General features: G+C 44.2%; 1 protein-coding gene across 2 annotated transcripts in view; it reads right to left on the bottom strand.

Annotated features, from left to right (window-relative positions):
- Positions 1-9,993: 9,993 nt before the first annotated feature.
- LOC149303684 (voltage-dependent calcium channel gamma-7 subunit-like) overlaps positions 9,994-19,175 on the bottom strand; it is a 55,647-nt gene continuing 46,465 nt past the window's right edge. For both annotated transcript variants that reach the window (XM_089479977.1, XM_089479976.1), the window contains exon 6: positions 9,994-18,593. In XM_089479977.1, the coding sequence (XP_089336103.1) occupies positions 18,336-18,593 (258 nt within the window). In that variant the 3' untranslated portion in view covers positions 9,994-18,335. The remainder of the gene's footprint in view (positions 18,594-19,175) is intronic.

Genomic DNA, 19,175 nt, shown 5'->3' with positions numbered 1-19,175 from the left:
GTGTCTACTATGGCATGTTGAACTCCAGGGAAAGCATTGAGAATCACACCTGACATTTGTAGCCAGGACTTGGAAAAGTTACCAGTTCCAGCTGTAGTTTCAGCTCCCAGAATTCCCTGGCCAGTTTGGCATAAACTGACTGGGGGGTGCTGGGAGTTGTAGGTATCTTTTCCAAACTTTTGCCTTCAACATATCCCCATCAACAGTGCAGCGGAGGCAGAGGTGAAGCACCTGCTCTTTCACACTACACAGTCATAGCACTTTGATACCACTTTAACTGCCATGGCTCCATCTTGTAGAACCCTGTGGAATGCTGGGATTTGCAGTTCTGGGAGGTATTTATAATTCTGTACCAAGTGCTCTGATTCCTCACCAAACTATAAATCATCAGAATTCCATAGCCATGGCAGTTAAATTAGAATTATAATGCTCTAACTATGCAACATGAAAGGGCCCAAAGAGACACAAGCCAAGAGAACTGGGTGACTATTTGTTACTACATTTGCTTATCATAGCTGTTTGGTTGTGTTGCTTTGTGACTATGTTCACTTGTACCTTATTTATTTATTATTCATAATATATGGGGAATTGCATCACTGATGGTTGTAGAGCTGCCACAAATCTTGTCTGAGGCCCCATACAGACAAGCCAAAATAAAGCGGCTTCGAGTCACTTTGGAGGTATGCTGTTTAAATGATGCATGCATCCTAAGAGTCTGGAAGCCACACCAAAGCCATGATCTAGTCCTAAGGACTGGAACACAGCTTTGGAGCAGCTTCCAGACTCTTAGGACGCATGCATCATTTAAACAGCATACCTCCAAAGTGACCCGAAGCAGCTTTATTTTGGCCTGTCTGTCTGGGGCCATAGGTTACTACAGATCAGTTTTATTTTTATTTATTTTATGCATGTGAGCTTGTCATTGTGTGCCTTCATGTCCCTTCTGACATAAGGTGACCCTGGCCTAAGGTGAACCTATTACAGTGTTTTCTTGGCAAGATTTGTTCAGAATGAGTTTGTCATTGTCTTCCTCTGAAGCTAACCCAAGGTCACCCAGTGAGTTTCCATGGCCAAGCAGGGATTTGAACCTTGGTCTTCCAGAATTCTAGTCCAATACTCAGACCATTACACCGCACTGGCTCCTGTGCTACTATAGAAGAATGAATTAGAGTTTCCCAATGAGATCCACAGGGTCGTGTTTCATGTGGTTTGTTGTGACAGCATTTCAAATCCTGGGCAACTTGGAAACAGCTGTCACTTTCTGTGGTGCCTTTTGGTGTGTTTTATTGTCAGCTGTGCACCACCACAGATGACACACCATTGCACAGTTGAGATTCTTGCATCTTTTGTAGTTTAAAACCTTATCTTTCCCAAGGTTTTGTCATCCACATATCGTGCTGATTGCACATAGTGCTCACTGTGCTTCACTGAATAGTTTGCACATGCAAAGTGCATTGTCATTGTGGATGACTGCCTGTTGAGGCATTGTAATAATAATGCACACAGCCAGTGGCATCCCTGTGATTGGTGTCACCTGGTGCAAGGGGGAGCAGCAGGTAAACAGTGGGTTGAAGTGGATTGCCCCACCACCCTCTCTCCTTTCTGATGCCTCACTTGCCCGCCACCAGCCAGCCCACCACTGCCCAGCAAGACAGCTGCTGCCATGCAAGGTCTAGCACAGTTGCACAGGGGACCAGATGTGCCAGACCCCAAATGAAAGGCATCCCTGGTGCTGTGGCCTCCTGACATCCATTTGGGATCTGGTGCAACTGCTTGGGGGAGCAGCCATGCTGGACCCCAAATGAAAGGCATTGCCCCTCACCCAAAAGTGCTGCAACCTCTGGAGGGCCATTTGGGGTCTTGGATGGCTGCTGGGCAAGCAAAAAAGGGTTGTGACCCAGAGTGTCACCCAAAGTGGGGTGTCACCCTGTGTGGTCTGCACACCTCACACCACCCTAACGACACTTCTGCACACAGCCCTATTGTGGCACTGCATAGTACCAGGACACACCACCCCAAGGCAATATTAAAAGCTGTGCACAGTGCATTGCTAGCCTGACTGTGGCTTGCCCCTTTTTCTTCAGCATATGGTGCTGTGTGTGGGCTCCAGACATAGCTGAGAATCCAGCATCTTTGAGCTGCCGCCTTCCTCTTCTCCCTCCCTGGCTTCAGTAACCATGCCAACGCACAATGCTGTATCTCTGTGTTCAGCAGATGCCGGTTCTAACAACTCCACCTCCTTCCCTCCCCACTCAAAAGTCTGGGCTGAGGTGCGGAGGGAGCTGATTCTGAGACTGTGATGCTAGTGAACTCCTTGTTTCCTCTCCCTCCCCCACTTCTCCAAATTTTTGAATGTCAGGACTCATCCCCCTGAGAACGGCGCATTTCCCTCGGACAGCACTGCGTCAAAGCAACATGGGCTGCTAGCAATGTAAATCGCAACACGTGTCAATAGAGGACACATCGATTCATTCAGCCAGACCCTTGAATGTATCATCATAATCTGCTGTTTGCCGTTCTCCTAAAGTTTAGCATTGTCCCCTGTTGACACAGCAGTCCTCTGCGAGGAACAATTCATGGCAACCAAAAAGGGGGAAAGATCCAGATAAACTTGATCCCACAGTAAGTTCTTTCTGTCTGATGTGGACTAAATTGCTAAACTATAAACACTCCATGAAAAAAGGGATGAACTTTAGAGATTTGCTGTGCCTTCCAGGGTTCTACACTACTGAGATGATGGAACTGTTACATTTCAAAGGATTTGAATCTTTTGAAGGAGGAACACTCATCCTTTTTTCTCTGCAGTGGAGGGCTGGATGGTCTAATTAGCTCTCTTCCTAGTCTCAGTGGCGCATTCTGCTTTGCTTCACCCTCTCTTAAATCTCTGCACCAGCTTTCCATATAAAGATCCTAGCCTGGGTAAAGATGCTGTGGTCCTCGGCCTAACTACACATAGTCTGCAGAAATGGGGTGGTAGCGAGACAGGTCACTGGAATGGGTTATGGGGGAATATTAAGCTACAACTCTGGAGATCAGGGTTCGATTCCCAGCTCGGCGCTGAAACCCACAGGGTGACCTTGGGCAACACACCCTCTCTCAGCCTCAGGGGAAGGCAACGGCAAACCTCCTCTGAACAAATCCTGCCAAGAAAACCCCATGATAGGATTGCCTTAGGGTTGCCATAAGTTGGAAATGACTTGAAGGCACACAACTAAAGTCCTGCAGTGATGTCACATTCTGCCCATTTGGGGCTCTGGTTCTACCCATCGATGATGGCAGATCTTGGATGACTTTTCCCAAGGGCCAAAATCTCTTTAGATGAAAAAGATTCCCACATCACCCCATTTTTTTCAGCTAAGGTTGTGCAGATCTGGCAATAATCTCCCTCCCTTCTCCTTCTCCATGGACTTGTCTATACCAGTATACATTAGAATCATAGAGCTGGAAAGGGTCACACAGGCCATTGAGTCAATTTCTTCTCCAATCAATGCGGCAGTCCAGCTAGATCATCCCCACCAGGTAGCTATCCAGACTCTTTTTGAAGATGTCTAGAGAAAGAGACTTCTTTGGATACAGTAGGCCCTTGTTATCCTCTGGGGTTTGGTTCCAGTGCATGTGTTAGGTACTGGCCAGCTTTCTTTTCCTTATGAAGCTCTACTTTCTTTTATATCCTGTTCCTCTTATTAAAAGCATATGCATACCGTAGAAATGCCTTTCAGCATCTATTTGGCCTTTGGTTCCACTGCGCTAAATTGGACTTGCTACTAGATAAGTGTACCTTCACTTAAACTTATTTTTGCCACGTCCTCATCCCATAGAATGTTTGGAGATTTTGATTCTGTGCAGTAATACAGGTTTAGAGCTCTCAGCATCCTAGCCAAACTGCAGAGCCTAGGATTTGGGAATGGGTATTGGATGGAAGAACTGAGCAGTTAAAGTGATATGAAACCGGTTATAAGTTAGTCATGTTGTTGGTCACCATGAGCCTCTTCCTGCATATTTAAGGGCCTTTTCACTATGCACAAGCCATGGCTGGATCCCCTGGAGTCCTATAGTTTGTATTTTGAAGAGGCAGCAATGCTCTCTAAATACCCTCCTTAAACTGCAAACCCCCACATTCCATAGAATGGAACTATGGCAGTTAAAGTGGAGTCATAGTGCTATAACTGTGTTTGAGACCATTTTAACCGACCTGGCTCAGTGCTAGGGAATCCTGGGAACTGTAATTTATTGTGGCACCAGAGCTCTCTGACAGAGAAGGCTAATCTCTCACAAAACTATCATTCCCAGAATGTCCTAGCATTGAGACAGGGCAGTAAAGGGGTCTAAGACTGGATTATTCCTGCAATTTGTTTTGGACCTAAGTCTCAGAGATGTTTTAATTATGTGGTAATGCCTCTGTGAGTCTTGTTGCATCCATTCATCTTGTTTGCTCTGCATCTTTTCTTCTACCTGGACACACAATTATTGAGCTCATATATTTCTTTAGTTCTCTGTGGAGATTGTATCTTGCTTAGCTCTCATCTCTCTGTGTCCTGATTTCTTCTGAGGAGGCTTTCAGAGAACTTCCTGACCACTAGCTGCAGCTTCCTTCTAAGTTCTTCAGCTCTGCATCCTTCCTATGTATCTCTGTTTCTCAAGTAGGTGATCGTCTATTTGTGGCATAAATTTTATATCATGATCACTTTCACTTACATCACTTGTAAAGTCCTCACAGTCATGGATGTCTGTGTTAGGTGGAGTGGGGGGCAGCAAGTGTTGAGAACCAGCAGTGAAATGTTGGAGGGAAAAGCTATGTGTGCAAGTGGGTAGTTACAGGTTGGGGGGAAAATAAGAGTACAGTACTGTTCTCCAAATAAGAATTCTGTTCATCATATGAAATTTTCCTTCAGTCTCCAAATTCCCAGAATTGCAGAGAATGAGACTTTGCAGATTGTTAAGCCGGTGGTTTGCTGTTGTTGTTATCTGTCTTTGAGTCAACCTTGACTGATGGCAGCCCTGTGGATGAAACATCTCCAACCCTCCCTATTCTCCACTGCTTTGCTTAGGTCTTGTAGATTAAGGCCCATGACCTTCCTGATTGAGTCTATCTGCAGCCTTCCTCTCTTTCTGGTGCCTTCTACCTTTCCTAACATTATTGTCTTTTCTAATTATTAATGCCTTCTCATGATGTGGCCAAAGTACGACAGCCTCAGTTTAATCATCTTGGCTTCCAGGGAGAGCTCAGGCTTGTGTGAAGTTGAAGGCTTTCATAGCTGGCATCCATAGTTTTTTGTGGATTTTTCAGGCTATGTGGCCATGTTCTATAAGAGTTTGTTCCTGATGTTTCGCCAGCATCTCTGGCCAGCCACACATTAAAAACTATAGTTCAGGCTTGATTTATTCAAGGACCCATTTGTTTGTCTTTTTGGCTGTCCACAGTATTCTCTGCACTCTTCTCCAGCACCACCTCTCCAGGGAGTTTTCTTTTTATCTGCTTTCTTCACTGTCCAGCTATCACATCTGTACATGTTGATGGGGAATACACTGGCTTGGACAATTCTAACTTTAGGGCTCAGTTTTAGATCTTTACTCTTTAGGATCAACCTAGAACTCCTTTATTTGCGGTGTTTGCATTCCCTTGGTCACTTTGTCTGCCCCTTTGTTTTGGAAGCTTAACCTGTTTTCCTAAATGATCAGCTGACATTTTAAGTTACTGTAATGCTAAACATGTGAGGAGTGAAGGAAAATTACATTGAGGAGGCAGCATTCTTCTTTGGATCCAAGTCAAAGTGTGGGCTAAAGGTCTGCTCTGCATTTCCTGAGTTAGCCTGATGCTTTTAGGTGCAGAAGGGGAAAGGATGCTGTCCCAGTACCAGTGCTGAAGTAGGCTGCACTTGCCTGCTTGGACATTTTTTGCACAACAAATGGGATGCAATATTGTGGTGTTGGGGTGTGTGTGTGTGTGTTTACTCTGTAATAGCAAAACCCACAATATTTTCTTGAGACTTATATTCCAAAAAAGTAATGCTGCTTCCCAAGTTTGCTCCAGAGGTAATTTAGCTTCACACATGTGCCATATGCATGTGTACGTTAGCCATAGCATTTGGCTCTGTAATGTTTACCATTGTTCTCCATTTCCAGATTTCCCCATTGCCTGATGGTGTACAAGTGATTTTTTAAAATTACTTTTTAGACGAACTGCCAGCTTTTGTAATTGCATCTGCTCCACGGAAAGGGCTGAAGCAAGTTTTCTGCTGTTCCCTGTGATCACGCCTTGCCTTGCTGACCCTTCCATCATGTACCTTCCAATCTCAGCCCCTCTTTTCTCCTCACTTCCCCTGTCTCTTTGCACCCAGCACCCACACAGTTCTCAGCCTACTGTCTCTCAGACAGGCAATTTATTCTTTTCTTCCCCATCCTTTCCCTCCCTTCCTTCCTTCCTTTCCCCTAATTTCCACCCACACATCCTCACTTTAATCTCTTTTTCCATATCCGCTCTCCTGTGCTCCCTACCTCTATAGTTAATTCTATATCAATTCTGTTCTCCCCTCCCCCACCAAAAATCTTATGTTCCAGACATTTATTCTTCTCTTTCTTGCTCTTTATCAGATCCCACAGTCCAATCCCAACAAAGATCCTCCTTTGCTACTCCACTTTTTATCTTTTCCCTTTCAGAATACTAGATTCCTTTTTTTTTTTAAATTTAACTTGAATCTTTTCCCCACATCTTTTCATCTCTTCATCTTCTCCCTGCCTATGCTCTTCTGCATTATTATTATTTATCCTTTTCTGCAGTCCAGGTGTTGTTTTCTTTCTTCTCTGTCTCCTCTACACACACACACACACACACCATATAGCTGCATTTGATTTTTTTCCCTTCTCCTAACTCAGCTGCAGTCATTGTTCTACAAATCTGTTCAGGCCATATCCTTCCTTCCTTCCTTCCTTCCTTCCTTCCTTCCTTCCGCCTGCCTGCCTACCTGCCTTCTCTCATACCCCTTTCTCCCACTTCTATCATCCTGGACCTTGTAGCATCTCAAATCTTGCCTGCCTCCAAGCACATGTGCCTCTTTCAGCAGCCTGCAGTGAGCTTCTGATGTTGTGCTCCTGTTTTGTTCATCTCACTTTCTTCTCTCTTCTCTTTCACTCCCTCCATCACAACTACTTTTTCTCCTCCATTCCCCCCCCCGGCCCCCAACATGCCAAATTCACTGCATCCTTCTCAATTCCACAATCCCCCCTTTATCCCCTCCCTCCATGCTCCTCTATGCGGCACAGTTTCTGCCAGTTCCTTGGCTGCCACGTGTACATCCAAGGTACCACATTCCCAGCTCATTGCCATGGTGACCATTAACCCCTTCTGGGTGTTTGTCGGGATGCTGCTACTGCTCTTCCCTTCCTTTCCAAATGGTGCAGCTGAACAATTATCTCTTGACTTTTGCTCCTTTAATTGGTTCCTGATGCAGACTGGGGGAAGTGAACCACAGAAAAGCCGACCCACATAGAAAGGGGGAAAGAGCCTGAATTTTGGCTTCGGCTTATCTCCTCCTTTACAATTTTCACTCTGGCAAGGCCAGCTCTACCATTAAGTAGAGCAAGGCAGTCACCTCAGGCCGCAGATTTTGGCTCTTATGAAAGGGCAGCTCAGTTGTTAGTTATTTATTTTGCTTTTTTTGCTTTTTGTAAATGTCAGGGATGGAGATTGGTGGGGATGAGTCTCTGCCTCATGTCAAAATGATTTGCTCCGCTTTGAGAACTGTGCAACCTTAGGGTTGCCAGGTCTCAGGGCATGGCCTGTCTTTTCCAGTCTTCAGGGGATGAATCTCAGGGTGAGAGCATGGTCTTGAAATGTGTGTGTATGTATAATGACTGGAATTCACTAAAAGAGTTATGAATGTGAATTGATGCAGCTATGTAGTGTCTGTGAAGTCGAAGGCTTTCATGGCCGGCAGCCTTGGTTTTTTTGTGGTTTTTTGGGGCTATTTGGCCATGTTTTTGAAGAGTTTATTCCTGACGTTTCACCAGCATCTGTGGCTGGCATCTTCAGAGAAAGATGCCAGCCACAAATGCTGGCAAAACATCAGGAATAAACTCTTCAAGAACATGGCCACATAGCCCAAAAAACCCACAAAAAACTATGTAGTATGTCTTAACTTAAACCCTCCCCATTTCCACTTACTTGGGCAGCAATTGCTGAGATCAATTGGAGCGGGGGGTGTCCGTTCCCCTGCTGATCAGGAAACAACTCACACTTCCATCCCTTCCTACAAGTGATCTCCATTGCAATATCCAGAAGTGGCTCCCTGTCGCAATTCCATCTTGCACCAGAGATTGCTCAGTGACAGTTGTTGGGAATGTCAGTCAGCTGCTTCCTGGTAAATGGGTATTGGGGGACTTTCACAGTTGCTACGTATTCCCTGAACTAGAGAATATGTAGGGATCGTGAACGTGAATGAGTCACACATATGCAACTCTAGGTCACACATTCGTAATTGCTTTAGTGAATTCAAGCCAACTTTTCTCATTTATAAGACTTGGTCACTTTATATCACCTTGTATGTAATGAAAGTGGACTTAAGCTTAGCTACAGTAAGTAGTAGAAGCAACCTTGTTAGTAAATTGTGAGGCTGTGCAGTGGGACAATGGCAAGGGTGTCTGATGCACATTGGTGCCCCGTGTTCATCGGTCCCATTGCATAACAGTTACTTTGCCAGCTCCCCTACATAGTAGCATAAAATCAGTCCTCTACTAGATATGGTTGATATGCAATTGCCAATTTCTAATTCCCGCATACATTAAGACCACTTATGAAGACTGTAACTTCCATACAGGGTTCCAGCCAATGTTTATTTGAATGGCATAAACTATGCTACTGTGTTTGATGCTTATGGTATCACATGTAATGACATTAGCTGCCCTTTGTAGTGTTATCATTGCAATTTTACTGGGGCCTGGGGTTGTCCCTAGTTCTCAGGCTTTGCTCATAAAATCCAAGGGCCTGAGATAGTCCTTATCTGGAAGCCCTAGTGCAGCTTGATGTGGGTGTGTACCATTTACTTTTCCGCCTCAAGAAGCAGAATACCTTTGGTCAGCCTTGTACTCAAGTGTTTTCATTGCTATCTTTCCCCCCAAAACATTTGTTTCCAACAAACCACACATCCCTTCTCTGAGTCTTAGTCCATAGAACCTTTTCTTATTCCAGTTACTGGAAATCTCAGAGGCATTTCACCACCTCACCATGCTGTGTCTCAATGTTTTCTTCTAGACATTCAGGCTTCAGCCCTCTCAGCCTGGGAACAGTAATAGTTGAGAGTGTCTCAGAGCATGGAAAGAATGTTCCCTTCCTACCCATGCCTCCATTTAGATCTTGCAGACATGAACTGTTTTTACATATGTCGGATTCGGAAAAAGAGATTCCATGGCAATAATATGGCTTTTAGAATAACCTGATCTCTGCTCTGACATCTCTGCATTGTTGTTGTGTGCCTTCAAGTCATTTCCAATTTACGCTGACTCTAAGGCATGGGGGTTTCTTGGCAAGATTTCTGAGGAGGTTTGCCATTGCCATCCCATGAGGCTGAGAGCATGTGACTTGTCCAAGGTCACCCAGCGGATTTCATGGGCAAGGTGGGAATCGAACCCCGGTCTCCAGAATCGTAGTCCAACACTCAAACCACTACGCCATACAGACTCTCTATTCCACCTAAGTAGCACTTTATAGGGAATTCCAGGTTTATGAAGAGGAGATACTCTTGTTTGAAATAAAGTTTATTGAAGTCTTATTTACATTATAATACAGAGTAAATAATGGATTTTTTTGCCCCAATCCCTCCTCCATAGCAAGGAGAGGGGTGGAGTTGGGACATTTTATTAATTGTCATAATAATAATAATAATAATAATAATAATAATAATAATAATAACAATTTTATTGTAATTAATTAAAAAAGCCCAGTTTCCTTGGTTGATTAATTAAACCCTCCCCCTCCCCTTAAATTCCCCTTGTCCCCTAACCCCATTCAACCCAAAATTCTAGGATGCAGACTAAGAAAATAGAATCAGTGCCCCATTGCCATCCATCCAACACCGCAGCTCTGCCTCCATGACTGTAGGCTCCACCTTTACTTAGCTATCAACTCCGCCTTGCTCACAGTGGCAGGTTTCTTCGCCTTCCCCTAGTTTTAAAAGTTACATTCCCTATTTAACTTCTTAATTGCTTATAGAGAATAATATCCTCAGCGGCTACCAAGACCTGTGTATATGTGTGTGTGTATGTGTGTGCAAATGTAACTCTTATAGCACCACCAGAACAGTCCCACTTCCTCTCCCCTGGTTTGGTGGAGATACTGTAAAACATATTATTTTGCCATTGGGAATTGTATGCATGTGCTGCATACGTCTCTGCCCCCGAACAGTACTTCTGAATTCAGTGCCAATAAGATGCTCCTTTCCCCACTCCCTTTAGTTTGTGTCAGTGTACAAGATGGCTTTTAGCCCTTAGAAGACTTTTTTTCCACACCCCCAAAGGTGACTTTGTCCATACGCCTGGGACACAAGTCTTTAAAATGGGGTTATCAGTACTTGGAAGTCCTCATGGCCCATCTTTTCTCTCTTGCTTGCAGGGCCCCTACAACTTTTAACATCTCCATGGTGGATGAAGGTTAAACAGTTGTGGCTTTTTCAAGACCTGGAAACGGTGGGATTATTAAAGTTTCACTTTTGTTTTTTTTGCATGCACCTATGAAAAGTCAGAAATGCCCACCCGCAAGATGACAGACTACAGAACATGACACAAAATGAAATATTTTACCTTCACTGCTTTCAGCTCTTTCTGGTTTCTAACAAAACAGTGAATTTTACAGAGGGCTCCAAATGCTGGCTTGTCACATCTAGACTGTCATGCCTTGAGGAGCTGCATAGGAGATAAAAAACTTCTCATCAGGCGTGGGTAGCTGGGAGACATTGTACCTTTAGAGGAGGAATGGGGAATGTGTGGCCCTCTGGATGCTGTTGGACGGCAGCTCCCATTGTCCATCATGAATGGCTATGCTGACTAGGGCTGGTGGGAGTTGGAGTTAAGCAAGATATGGTGAGTCACACTTTCCGCAGCCTTGTTACAGCATTGCCCCTTCTATGCAAGGCCGGCCCAAGATATTTTGTTGCCTGAGGCACAGGGAAAGATGCTATTCCCCCCCACCCTCATTCCCTGTATAGAACCTAACATCAGTGATAGTATTATTGAGTCAAGGTTCTTCATCACACCTGAGAGTAGCTAGCCAGTTTAGGGGGTGTGAGACAAGTTGTGTAGCATGCGCTGCACCAAGAAAGAAAATGGCCAGGGAGGAACTTAGGAAGAACTTGGTTGGGGACTTCTACTGCTGTCCTCACATTCCCTAACATTACACCTGGTTCTATTTCCATGCAGTTCTTAAAGCAGGGATGGTGAAAGACTGGCTCACAGACAACTCTTTTTTGCTCCAAGTGCCTCCTTGCCTTCCCCTAAGGCCACACACTAAATCACACACACTCAACTGCAGACTGCTGCTTCCAAAGCACTCCCATGGTGTTTTTACTTGAATTCTCATGCATCTATCCATTCACACACACACACACCCCCATACCCAATATCACATCTGGAAATTGGTATCCAGTCATTTTTGGATGATTTTTGGCAGGGAATAGACACCTAGTCACTTGTGGGTATGGTTTTCATCCCACCACCACACATCTGGGGGAGGAGGAGCAGGAATTGGCCCCCACATCTACTGCAAATGCCCCCTTCCCATCATCTTCAAGGCACAGAAATTTCATCAAAAACAGGGCTGTCAACTTCCTTCAGAGCAATTTGCTACCTTTCCCCTTTTCTAGATGGGCTTTTGTCCTTTTCTCAGAAGAGCCACACCTCACACATGGAGGAGCACACATACACATGGACATATGGAGAAAAGTGAGAGGGCACATGCTCATACATGCATGGTCACCCTCATGTGATGGCTGCAAGAGGTGAATCTGTGTGTGGCTGCATCCACACTGCAGATATAATCCAGTTTCACACCGCTTTAACTACCATGGCTCAATGCTATGGGATTCTACGATTTGTAGTTTTGTGTGATATTTAGCTTTCTCTATCAGGGAGTACTGGTGCCACAACATGGTTCCATAACATTGAACCATGGCAGTTAAAGTGGTATCAAATTGGATTATTTCTGCAGTGTGGATGCAGCCAACAAGGATCAAAACCCCTGGATACTCAGTGCTTTCTCAGTGAGGCTGACATACACACATAATCATCAGATTAATTAAACACTCAAGTGATACATGGGGGAAGACATGCCAGCTATACCCTGAGTAACATACAAGGAATTCTGCAGTAAGGAGCCCAAGTGACTTTATCTGAGGTGATCACCTCAGCAGTTGGTATGAATTTTCCATTTTTCCCAAGTAACTGATTAAAACATTATGCTTGACCAAAAACACTGCTCCTGATTAATATAGTACAAAAATGCATGCTTCTTCCTCATAGAATGATTTTTTCTATATTCAGAGTTATGCAGATATGATGAATTGATTAACAATGCAATCCTACACCTGTCTTCACAGAAGCAAGTTCCATAGGATTACAGGTAAACCTATGTACATGTGTCATGCCTGTTTACTTTTGAGTAAATAAGCATAGGGTTGAGTGCTAATATTAATTTAACCCGAGGGCAGGTCAGGAATCATGTTTCCCTTCCGATAGTGCTGAACTGCAGCTCCCAGCATTCCTCACCTTTGGCTATCCTGTCTAAGATTGTTAGGAGTTGCAGTCCAACCACCTGCGGAGGGCCAAATGATGTCTATCACTTTTAATCCTATGACTGTTGTTGTCATGTGCCTTCAAGTCATTTCTGACTTAGGGTGACCCTAAGACTACCCTATCACAGGTTTTTCTGGGGCTCAGAGTGTGTGACTCACCCAAGTGAGGAAGTGAACCCTGGTCTCTTGTGTTGCAGTCTGGACTGCTAACCTCAAGCTTCTGTTTAAGGCACAGCTTGGATGGCCATTCAGAAAGTTGATAGCATTACTTGGATGGTTTTTGTTAGCTATGCCCTCTGTTAACATAGGCCCAATTTGGACTTTTGCTTCTTTACTGCAGAACTCCATCTCTACTAAGCCAGTGGCCCAGGTGCAAAGGGATGCCAGATGGCTGTATGTCAAGGGAAACAAAAATGCCGACCAACATTTCACAGGTGAAAACAGGGACACATGTAGCCAAACAACATGAATGTGATCAAAAGGGTGTGGCCAAGCAACAAGAGGGCAAAAGTTATTAATGAGGAAGAACACATAAAACTACAAGCTCCAGAAAGCGGGACCATGGAATTTATGTACTGTTTAGGGAAATCTGAGCCTATTGGAAAGCAAGTATATATACGCACCTCTGCTCTCCTTTCTCTTCTGTTGTGCACTCTGAACTTGGTTTGCAGCAAGTGAAGTAAGCCAGGAAAAAGGAGGAAAGTGGGAGAAGGAGAGAGAAACTGGGACACTTAGGGGTTTATGAGGCACTAGCTTCAAAAGAAGTGGCTTTGGTGATACGCATAAGCAGGATGAGGTAGCTATGAGTATTGCCAAAGCTGCTTCGTTGCCAGTGTAATCATGGTTTAAAAGCTGCCTGCAGTAATGGCCTTAAAAAGAAGCTGAGAAAGTGGGTTAGCAGAGGATTGACCAGGGCCATCCCTGCCAAACTGGGACAGTAGGAGGGTAGGGAAAAGTGTCATAGGTTGCTGGCCTTTTTTATTTCTGAATCTGCCAAGTTTATTTGGAAATGGCAAAATAAGAAAGGGAATCCAAAGTCCCCTTTCTTTGCACCAGAACCTGCCCCTACAACAAGACTTCAGGCCTGGATGTTCCATCTTTATTGCTGTTTGGTGACTTTTGCTGCTCTTGCCCTGATGGCATCTCCAAGCCTTCTCCCCTCTACTTTGCTTTTACTTCTTCCAGAACTTGGGAAAGTTACATTTTCAAAAACATGTTTCTCATGCTGTGAACTTAAGAAGTAAAATTTGCATTCTTTCCTGCTACCTTTCATCTTGTTTGCTCTTTAGGGATGCTAAAAACTCATTACATTTCCAGTCTGGTGTTTCTATGCAAGCTTGGCTCACACAGCAAAGCAAAAAATTGAGGCTCTGGGGACAAGAGCAGAAGCAGCAGCCCTTGACTGCAAAACACTTATTTCAGGGTATCCCTGAGCGTCCCATGCTTCCAGCTTCTCTTCCAATGGGTCAAACATTCTCTGGTGAACCTTGACTGGCATAGCCTGTTTCAAATTAAACATGGCCATTTGGATGGTGAGCCAGAGTACCTTGCTGAGACCCACACTCTCCAGCAGGTTTCCCAGTACTGACAACCAGTGCCTCATGGATCATCTTCTCTTTTTCTTTTTTCCAGTCTGCTAGGGAGTGGTAGCCAGGAACCAACCCTGGTCCAGGGACTACCATTTTGAGTAGACAGATGCTGTTTTACAACTCTAGCCTTGTACTTCAGAAATACTCTGCTGCAAGGATGCACAGTAGTTACAGGAGGGAATGACAAAATTAGAGCATTACCCTTCAAATAGAGATTCTGCCCCCCCCCTAAAATTTTCCTACACTCCCCAAATTTCCAGCATTACAGTAACTTAAAACTTCAGTTGAACTTTTAGAAATACAGTTTAGACATCCAAAGAAAAGGGACCGGCACAGTTACCAAGGGACTGCAAATAAAGCATATACTGTATAAGAAGTCAAGCTTTGAACAGTTTTCCGTGTCTTACTCTGCAATTTGTGGAGGAAAATGTAATTTGAAGAAGCAGAATTCTTATTTGAGGGAGGGCAATGCCCCCTATTGCTACACTACTGTTCTGATTCTTCCCTTTATTCTTGATAGTCCTGAAGTGATGTGGAGCCCTAAAAGGGAAAGGATACTTTTTTTTCAAAATGGTAAGCACACTTTTGCAGTAGATGATGCTTCTTGACCCTTGTGTACTTCCCAAAGTGAGGGGGTGGAAAATGGGGACAGAATGTGATGTTGCAGATAAATTACTAGATAGATAGAAAGAATAAGCATACATCCATACACATATGCACAGGCGCATGCACTCATAACAGGACCAGTGCTGGATTCTGATCTCCTAAGCAATACAAGAAGGTGAACTTGACTGCAGCTGGTGCTGACTCAGCAGCAGGAGGAAGAGAAGACAGGAAAAAAGAGAACTTTTTTTCCCTGTTGAAAGCTGATTCAGCGGTATCTCTTTTTCCTATCTCTTTTCATAACCACAGCATGAGAGCAGTTGCAGGCATCTGCTCCTTACCCTTCAAAAGTCCTTGCAGCCTTCCCTTCCTCTTCAGTTTCTACAGCATCTGCACAAGATGGTTTACACTCTGATTCTAATGTAGTAAATGGCAAGCCAGGGTCAAACTGAGAAAAGGAGTAGGGAGGCAGTGCCATGAGGCAGCCCTTTACCTTTCTCTGCAAGATGACACATTTCCATATTGGTTACAAATATAATGCAAATTCCCCATTCTTGGTGGGACCCCACTCCTTTCTGATTCATCTTCTAATGCAGCCTCTCCCAACCTTTTTACCTGGAGGAACCCTTGAAATTATTTTCAGGTCTCAGGGAACCTTTGCATTAAAATTATTTCTGCAGCATAATATCCCCCCCCCATCACAATCTCCTCTTGCAGAACCCTAGGGTTTTGGGGAACCTTAGTTAAGAAACCCTATTTTAATGTCTTGGGAATCTGACTTAGCCTAGTAGCAATGCAACTTCTTCCTCATTCTTTATAACAGAAATAGAGGAAAAGATTTTCCATGATTTAGTATGGAATGGAAATAGTCTGGTGATAAGCAGGAAATCTAGTAGGGTGAAAATATATCCCCCCTCCCTGCCCAGGCAAAAATGCAATTTGGAAAGATAGACATAAAGTTGATTTTTACTCAGGGAATGGATAGAGTTTGAGCTTCCCCTCATGTCTGACAGTGAGAAACAAAGCAATTTTCCTCCTCCTTGCCATCCCCACCTTTTGATCTAACATCTCATCCAGAGGTATCTCTTCATTTCTTGTACCATTTCCTACCATTTACAATATTTTTTCTTCTTCTGTTCCTCTCCCTTCTGCCACATTCCTTGAGTTCAGTTTCCATATTCCAGCATTCTCTTGCCCACTTCATTTTTGAATCACCATCATCCTCAACACTCATTTCATCTTTCCTTTCTTTCCTGAACCCTGTACCCTCTTGGGGTGAGCAGGAGCTGGGATTACAAAGGAGCTGTTGAGCAATACAGAGAGAGAAGGAAAGGAAGAACTGGAAAGGAAAGAGTTTTAAAAGGAGAGGGTGGAAATGGGAATATGTTTTAAAACAAAGAAATCTTTAAAGGAATTCAATGAGATGGGGGGGGGGGAAGCATGGACAAGAAAGAAAGAAGACAATTGTGCATCCTGAGTCCTTGCAGAAGTGCAGACTAACAATAAAATGAGAAAAGCACAGGAAGATGAAAATGGAGCAAATTACAAAGAACAGAACAGACAGCAAAAAACACAAATGAGTTTAGGAAGCAGAGGGAGGAGGGGAAATTGGCAAGCAAACAAAAAAAAAGAGAGTAAAATTTAGAAGACACTGAAGCAGAAAGAAGAAGCCTTTGAATACATTCAGAACAAAAATGCACAAGGGAAAAGTGGGAAGGAAAAGGAAACAAATAAGGGGTTAAAATCTACTTCCAAGTGTAGCTAGAGAAAATATTCCTTCTCTCTCTCCTTCTCCTTTTCCCTCTTTAGTTTTAGCCTCCATGACCTCAAGCAGCATAATGACTGAAGGGAGCATGCTTGCCAAAAGTTTGTAAGTTTCCACTGGTGCCATGGCATGGCTGCAGCACCTGCTGATGGGCAACTGAATGTGGAGTGAGAATATTTGAGGCATTGACGGCTGGAAGACAGTTATTTCCTCACCCCTCTATAATTGTGTTTTAATCGTCTCTCACTTGTGGGGGCACAAATAAAAATGTCTCTTCAAATAGAAATGATGGATTCTCCTTCAAAATGTTGTAGAAAGTAAAGATGATGGACAAGCAAGGAACCAGAGGCAGCAAGAAGGCAAATGGTGTGAGGCATTGGAAGGAATTTCAAATGCCATGCCAGACTGAGGGGGAAAAACATGGCAATCAGGTCATTTTCTGACAGAAAGAGACCATCTTTTAGCCAATCTAAGATTGAATGGGCACTTGGTTTTAGGAATTTAGGGGAGAATATCTGAGGCAATAGCAAAGCCACACAGGACAATTGCTCAATTGGTCATAGGTGAGCATACCAAAATGGCAATCTGGTTATTTCCTGTCAGGATATTTAAGATTCAGAAAATAGTAAGGGACCAGTTTCGTGCTAGAGGTGGAAATATTGAAAGGAGTAAACTGAAGAATTCTTTTCTTAGAGGGCTAGATATCTTGAGACAACTGAACATAGCAACAATCTCAGCTATGTCACAAACTGAAATGATGAAAAAGAAAAAGAGAATCGTTTTACCTGTTCACTTTTGGCCAAACTAACATTCTTGCCATCACCTAAGAAACTAGCATTTAAAATTAATTAGCTTAGGTGAATGTGCCCAAAGAAATCTGGCCTTTGAGCCGTGGGGGATAAATATGGCAAGGAGATACCATTTATATAGTGAGAAAACAAGAGAAACAACAAAAGTAAGTCCATTATTTCCTATCAATGTTGCTGATTTTGTGTGTTTGGACAGAAGATGATGGTGGCATGGAACCATCTCTTGTCAGAAATTGGCTTTGTTGGGGAAAATGTTTATTCACTTCTTCCTCTCATGTATTGAATGCTGTAGCTGTTTTTGGAGGCTATTTCCTGTCAAAGCATCTTTGAAGAAAAGAGATGGAACATGCTAGATGAGCCACTTTCTGCTAGGATTTCCAACCACCTGAGTGAAAGGAGAGGTATTCTGAGGCGGCATAACCGAACTGGGAAATTCCACTGCTCTGTGGAGATTGAGCAGGACATACGTGACTGAGTTTTTGAGGTGGGATTTTTCAATTTGGTAGCCATGTTTCCCAGCAGAGACAAGAAGATTAGGACAGTTTCCAAGCAGGAATGGGGAGGAGGGGCATCGGCAATCTTAAAAGTTGGTTGAAATTCCCACCAGCCAGACAAAGAGAAAGAGAAAGAGAGGGCAGGGGGAGGACATCTCTAGCAGAGCAGATGGTAAAGAGTCTTCAGAGAGGGAAAGACTGGTCCAACTGGTACAGGAGTCTCCTAGGCAGGTAGGGGTAGGACAATATAGTCTGCAAGCAAAGGCTGGCTTCCTTGTCCAGCACGTTCTCTGGTGTGTCTAGCAAGGTGAGGTGGATATGTGCATATGTTCGGGGTACTTGATGGCTGGTGGGTAGTTCTGAGTCATCTGGATGGAAACATCGCTAGAGATGTCAGAGGGGCTGCGTCCACGGTGCCACACCTCAGGGTGCAAGAACTGGCCTGAGTAGTCAGAACAGTCGCTCAGTCGTGGGCGGTAGAAGGCTGGGTGAGGGCGGTACATTTCTTCCTCAGCATAGCGTTTGGTGAAGAGGTAGACAGACATCACGCCTGCGCCCTGCAAAGGAGTGACAGACAGAAGGGTCAGAATTGTGGCGGATGCCTTTATAATTAAAATCGTTATAATGTAACATTGTCCCATGGCAAGGACATATTAAAGGTGATGGCACACTGGACAGTATCAGCTCATGTCAGAAAATAGGTACATCCATATTTTTTGACAAGGTATAGCAGTGGAGCAACCTAAATACTCTAAAGGTTCGTCTGATCTTGGAAGCTAAGCAGGGTCAGATCTGGTTAGTATTTGGATTGATGACCGCCAACAAATACCAAGTTCCGTAGACGATGGCCCGGTACATACTGGCAGGAAGCGGTGTCCTGGCAGCAATTCTAGGGTTAGGGAGCGCGCACCAACCGCATGCTCCCTAACCCAGTATGTCATGGTGGCGGCATAATGGCGACCTCCCATCCACACAGGGATTGCCATCGTGGCGTAAATGACACACAGTATATAGACATCACTGCACATTGCTTACATCACAAGTGCGCCAATGGAGCACTCGTGACGTCCATGTGGTGTCCCAAGAAGAACCCGGTTTTTCTGGGTTCCTTTCTGGGGCAGAGGGACACTGTGTGGTTT

This window comes from Sceloporus occidentalis, unplaced genomic scaffold (assembly GCF_023333645.1).
Source record: "Sceloporus occidentalis isolate IW3139 unplaced genomic scaffold, rSceOcc1.0.p SCAF_14, whole genome shotgun sequence".
Classification (NCBI taxonomy): Eukaryota; Metazoa; Chordata; class Lepidosauria; order Squamata; family Phrynosomatidae; genus Sceloporus; species Sceloporus occidentalis.
The sequence above is the reverse complement of the archived record's forward strand: the minus strand, read 5'-3'. Positions and strand labels throughout refer to the sequence as shown.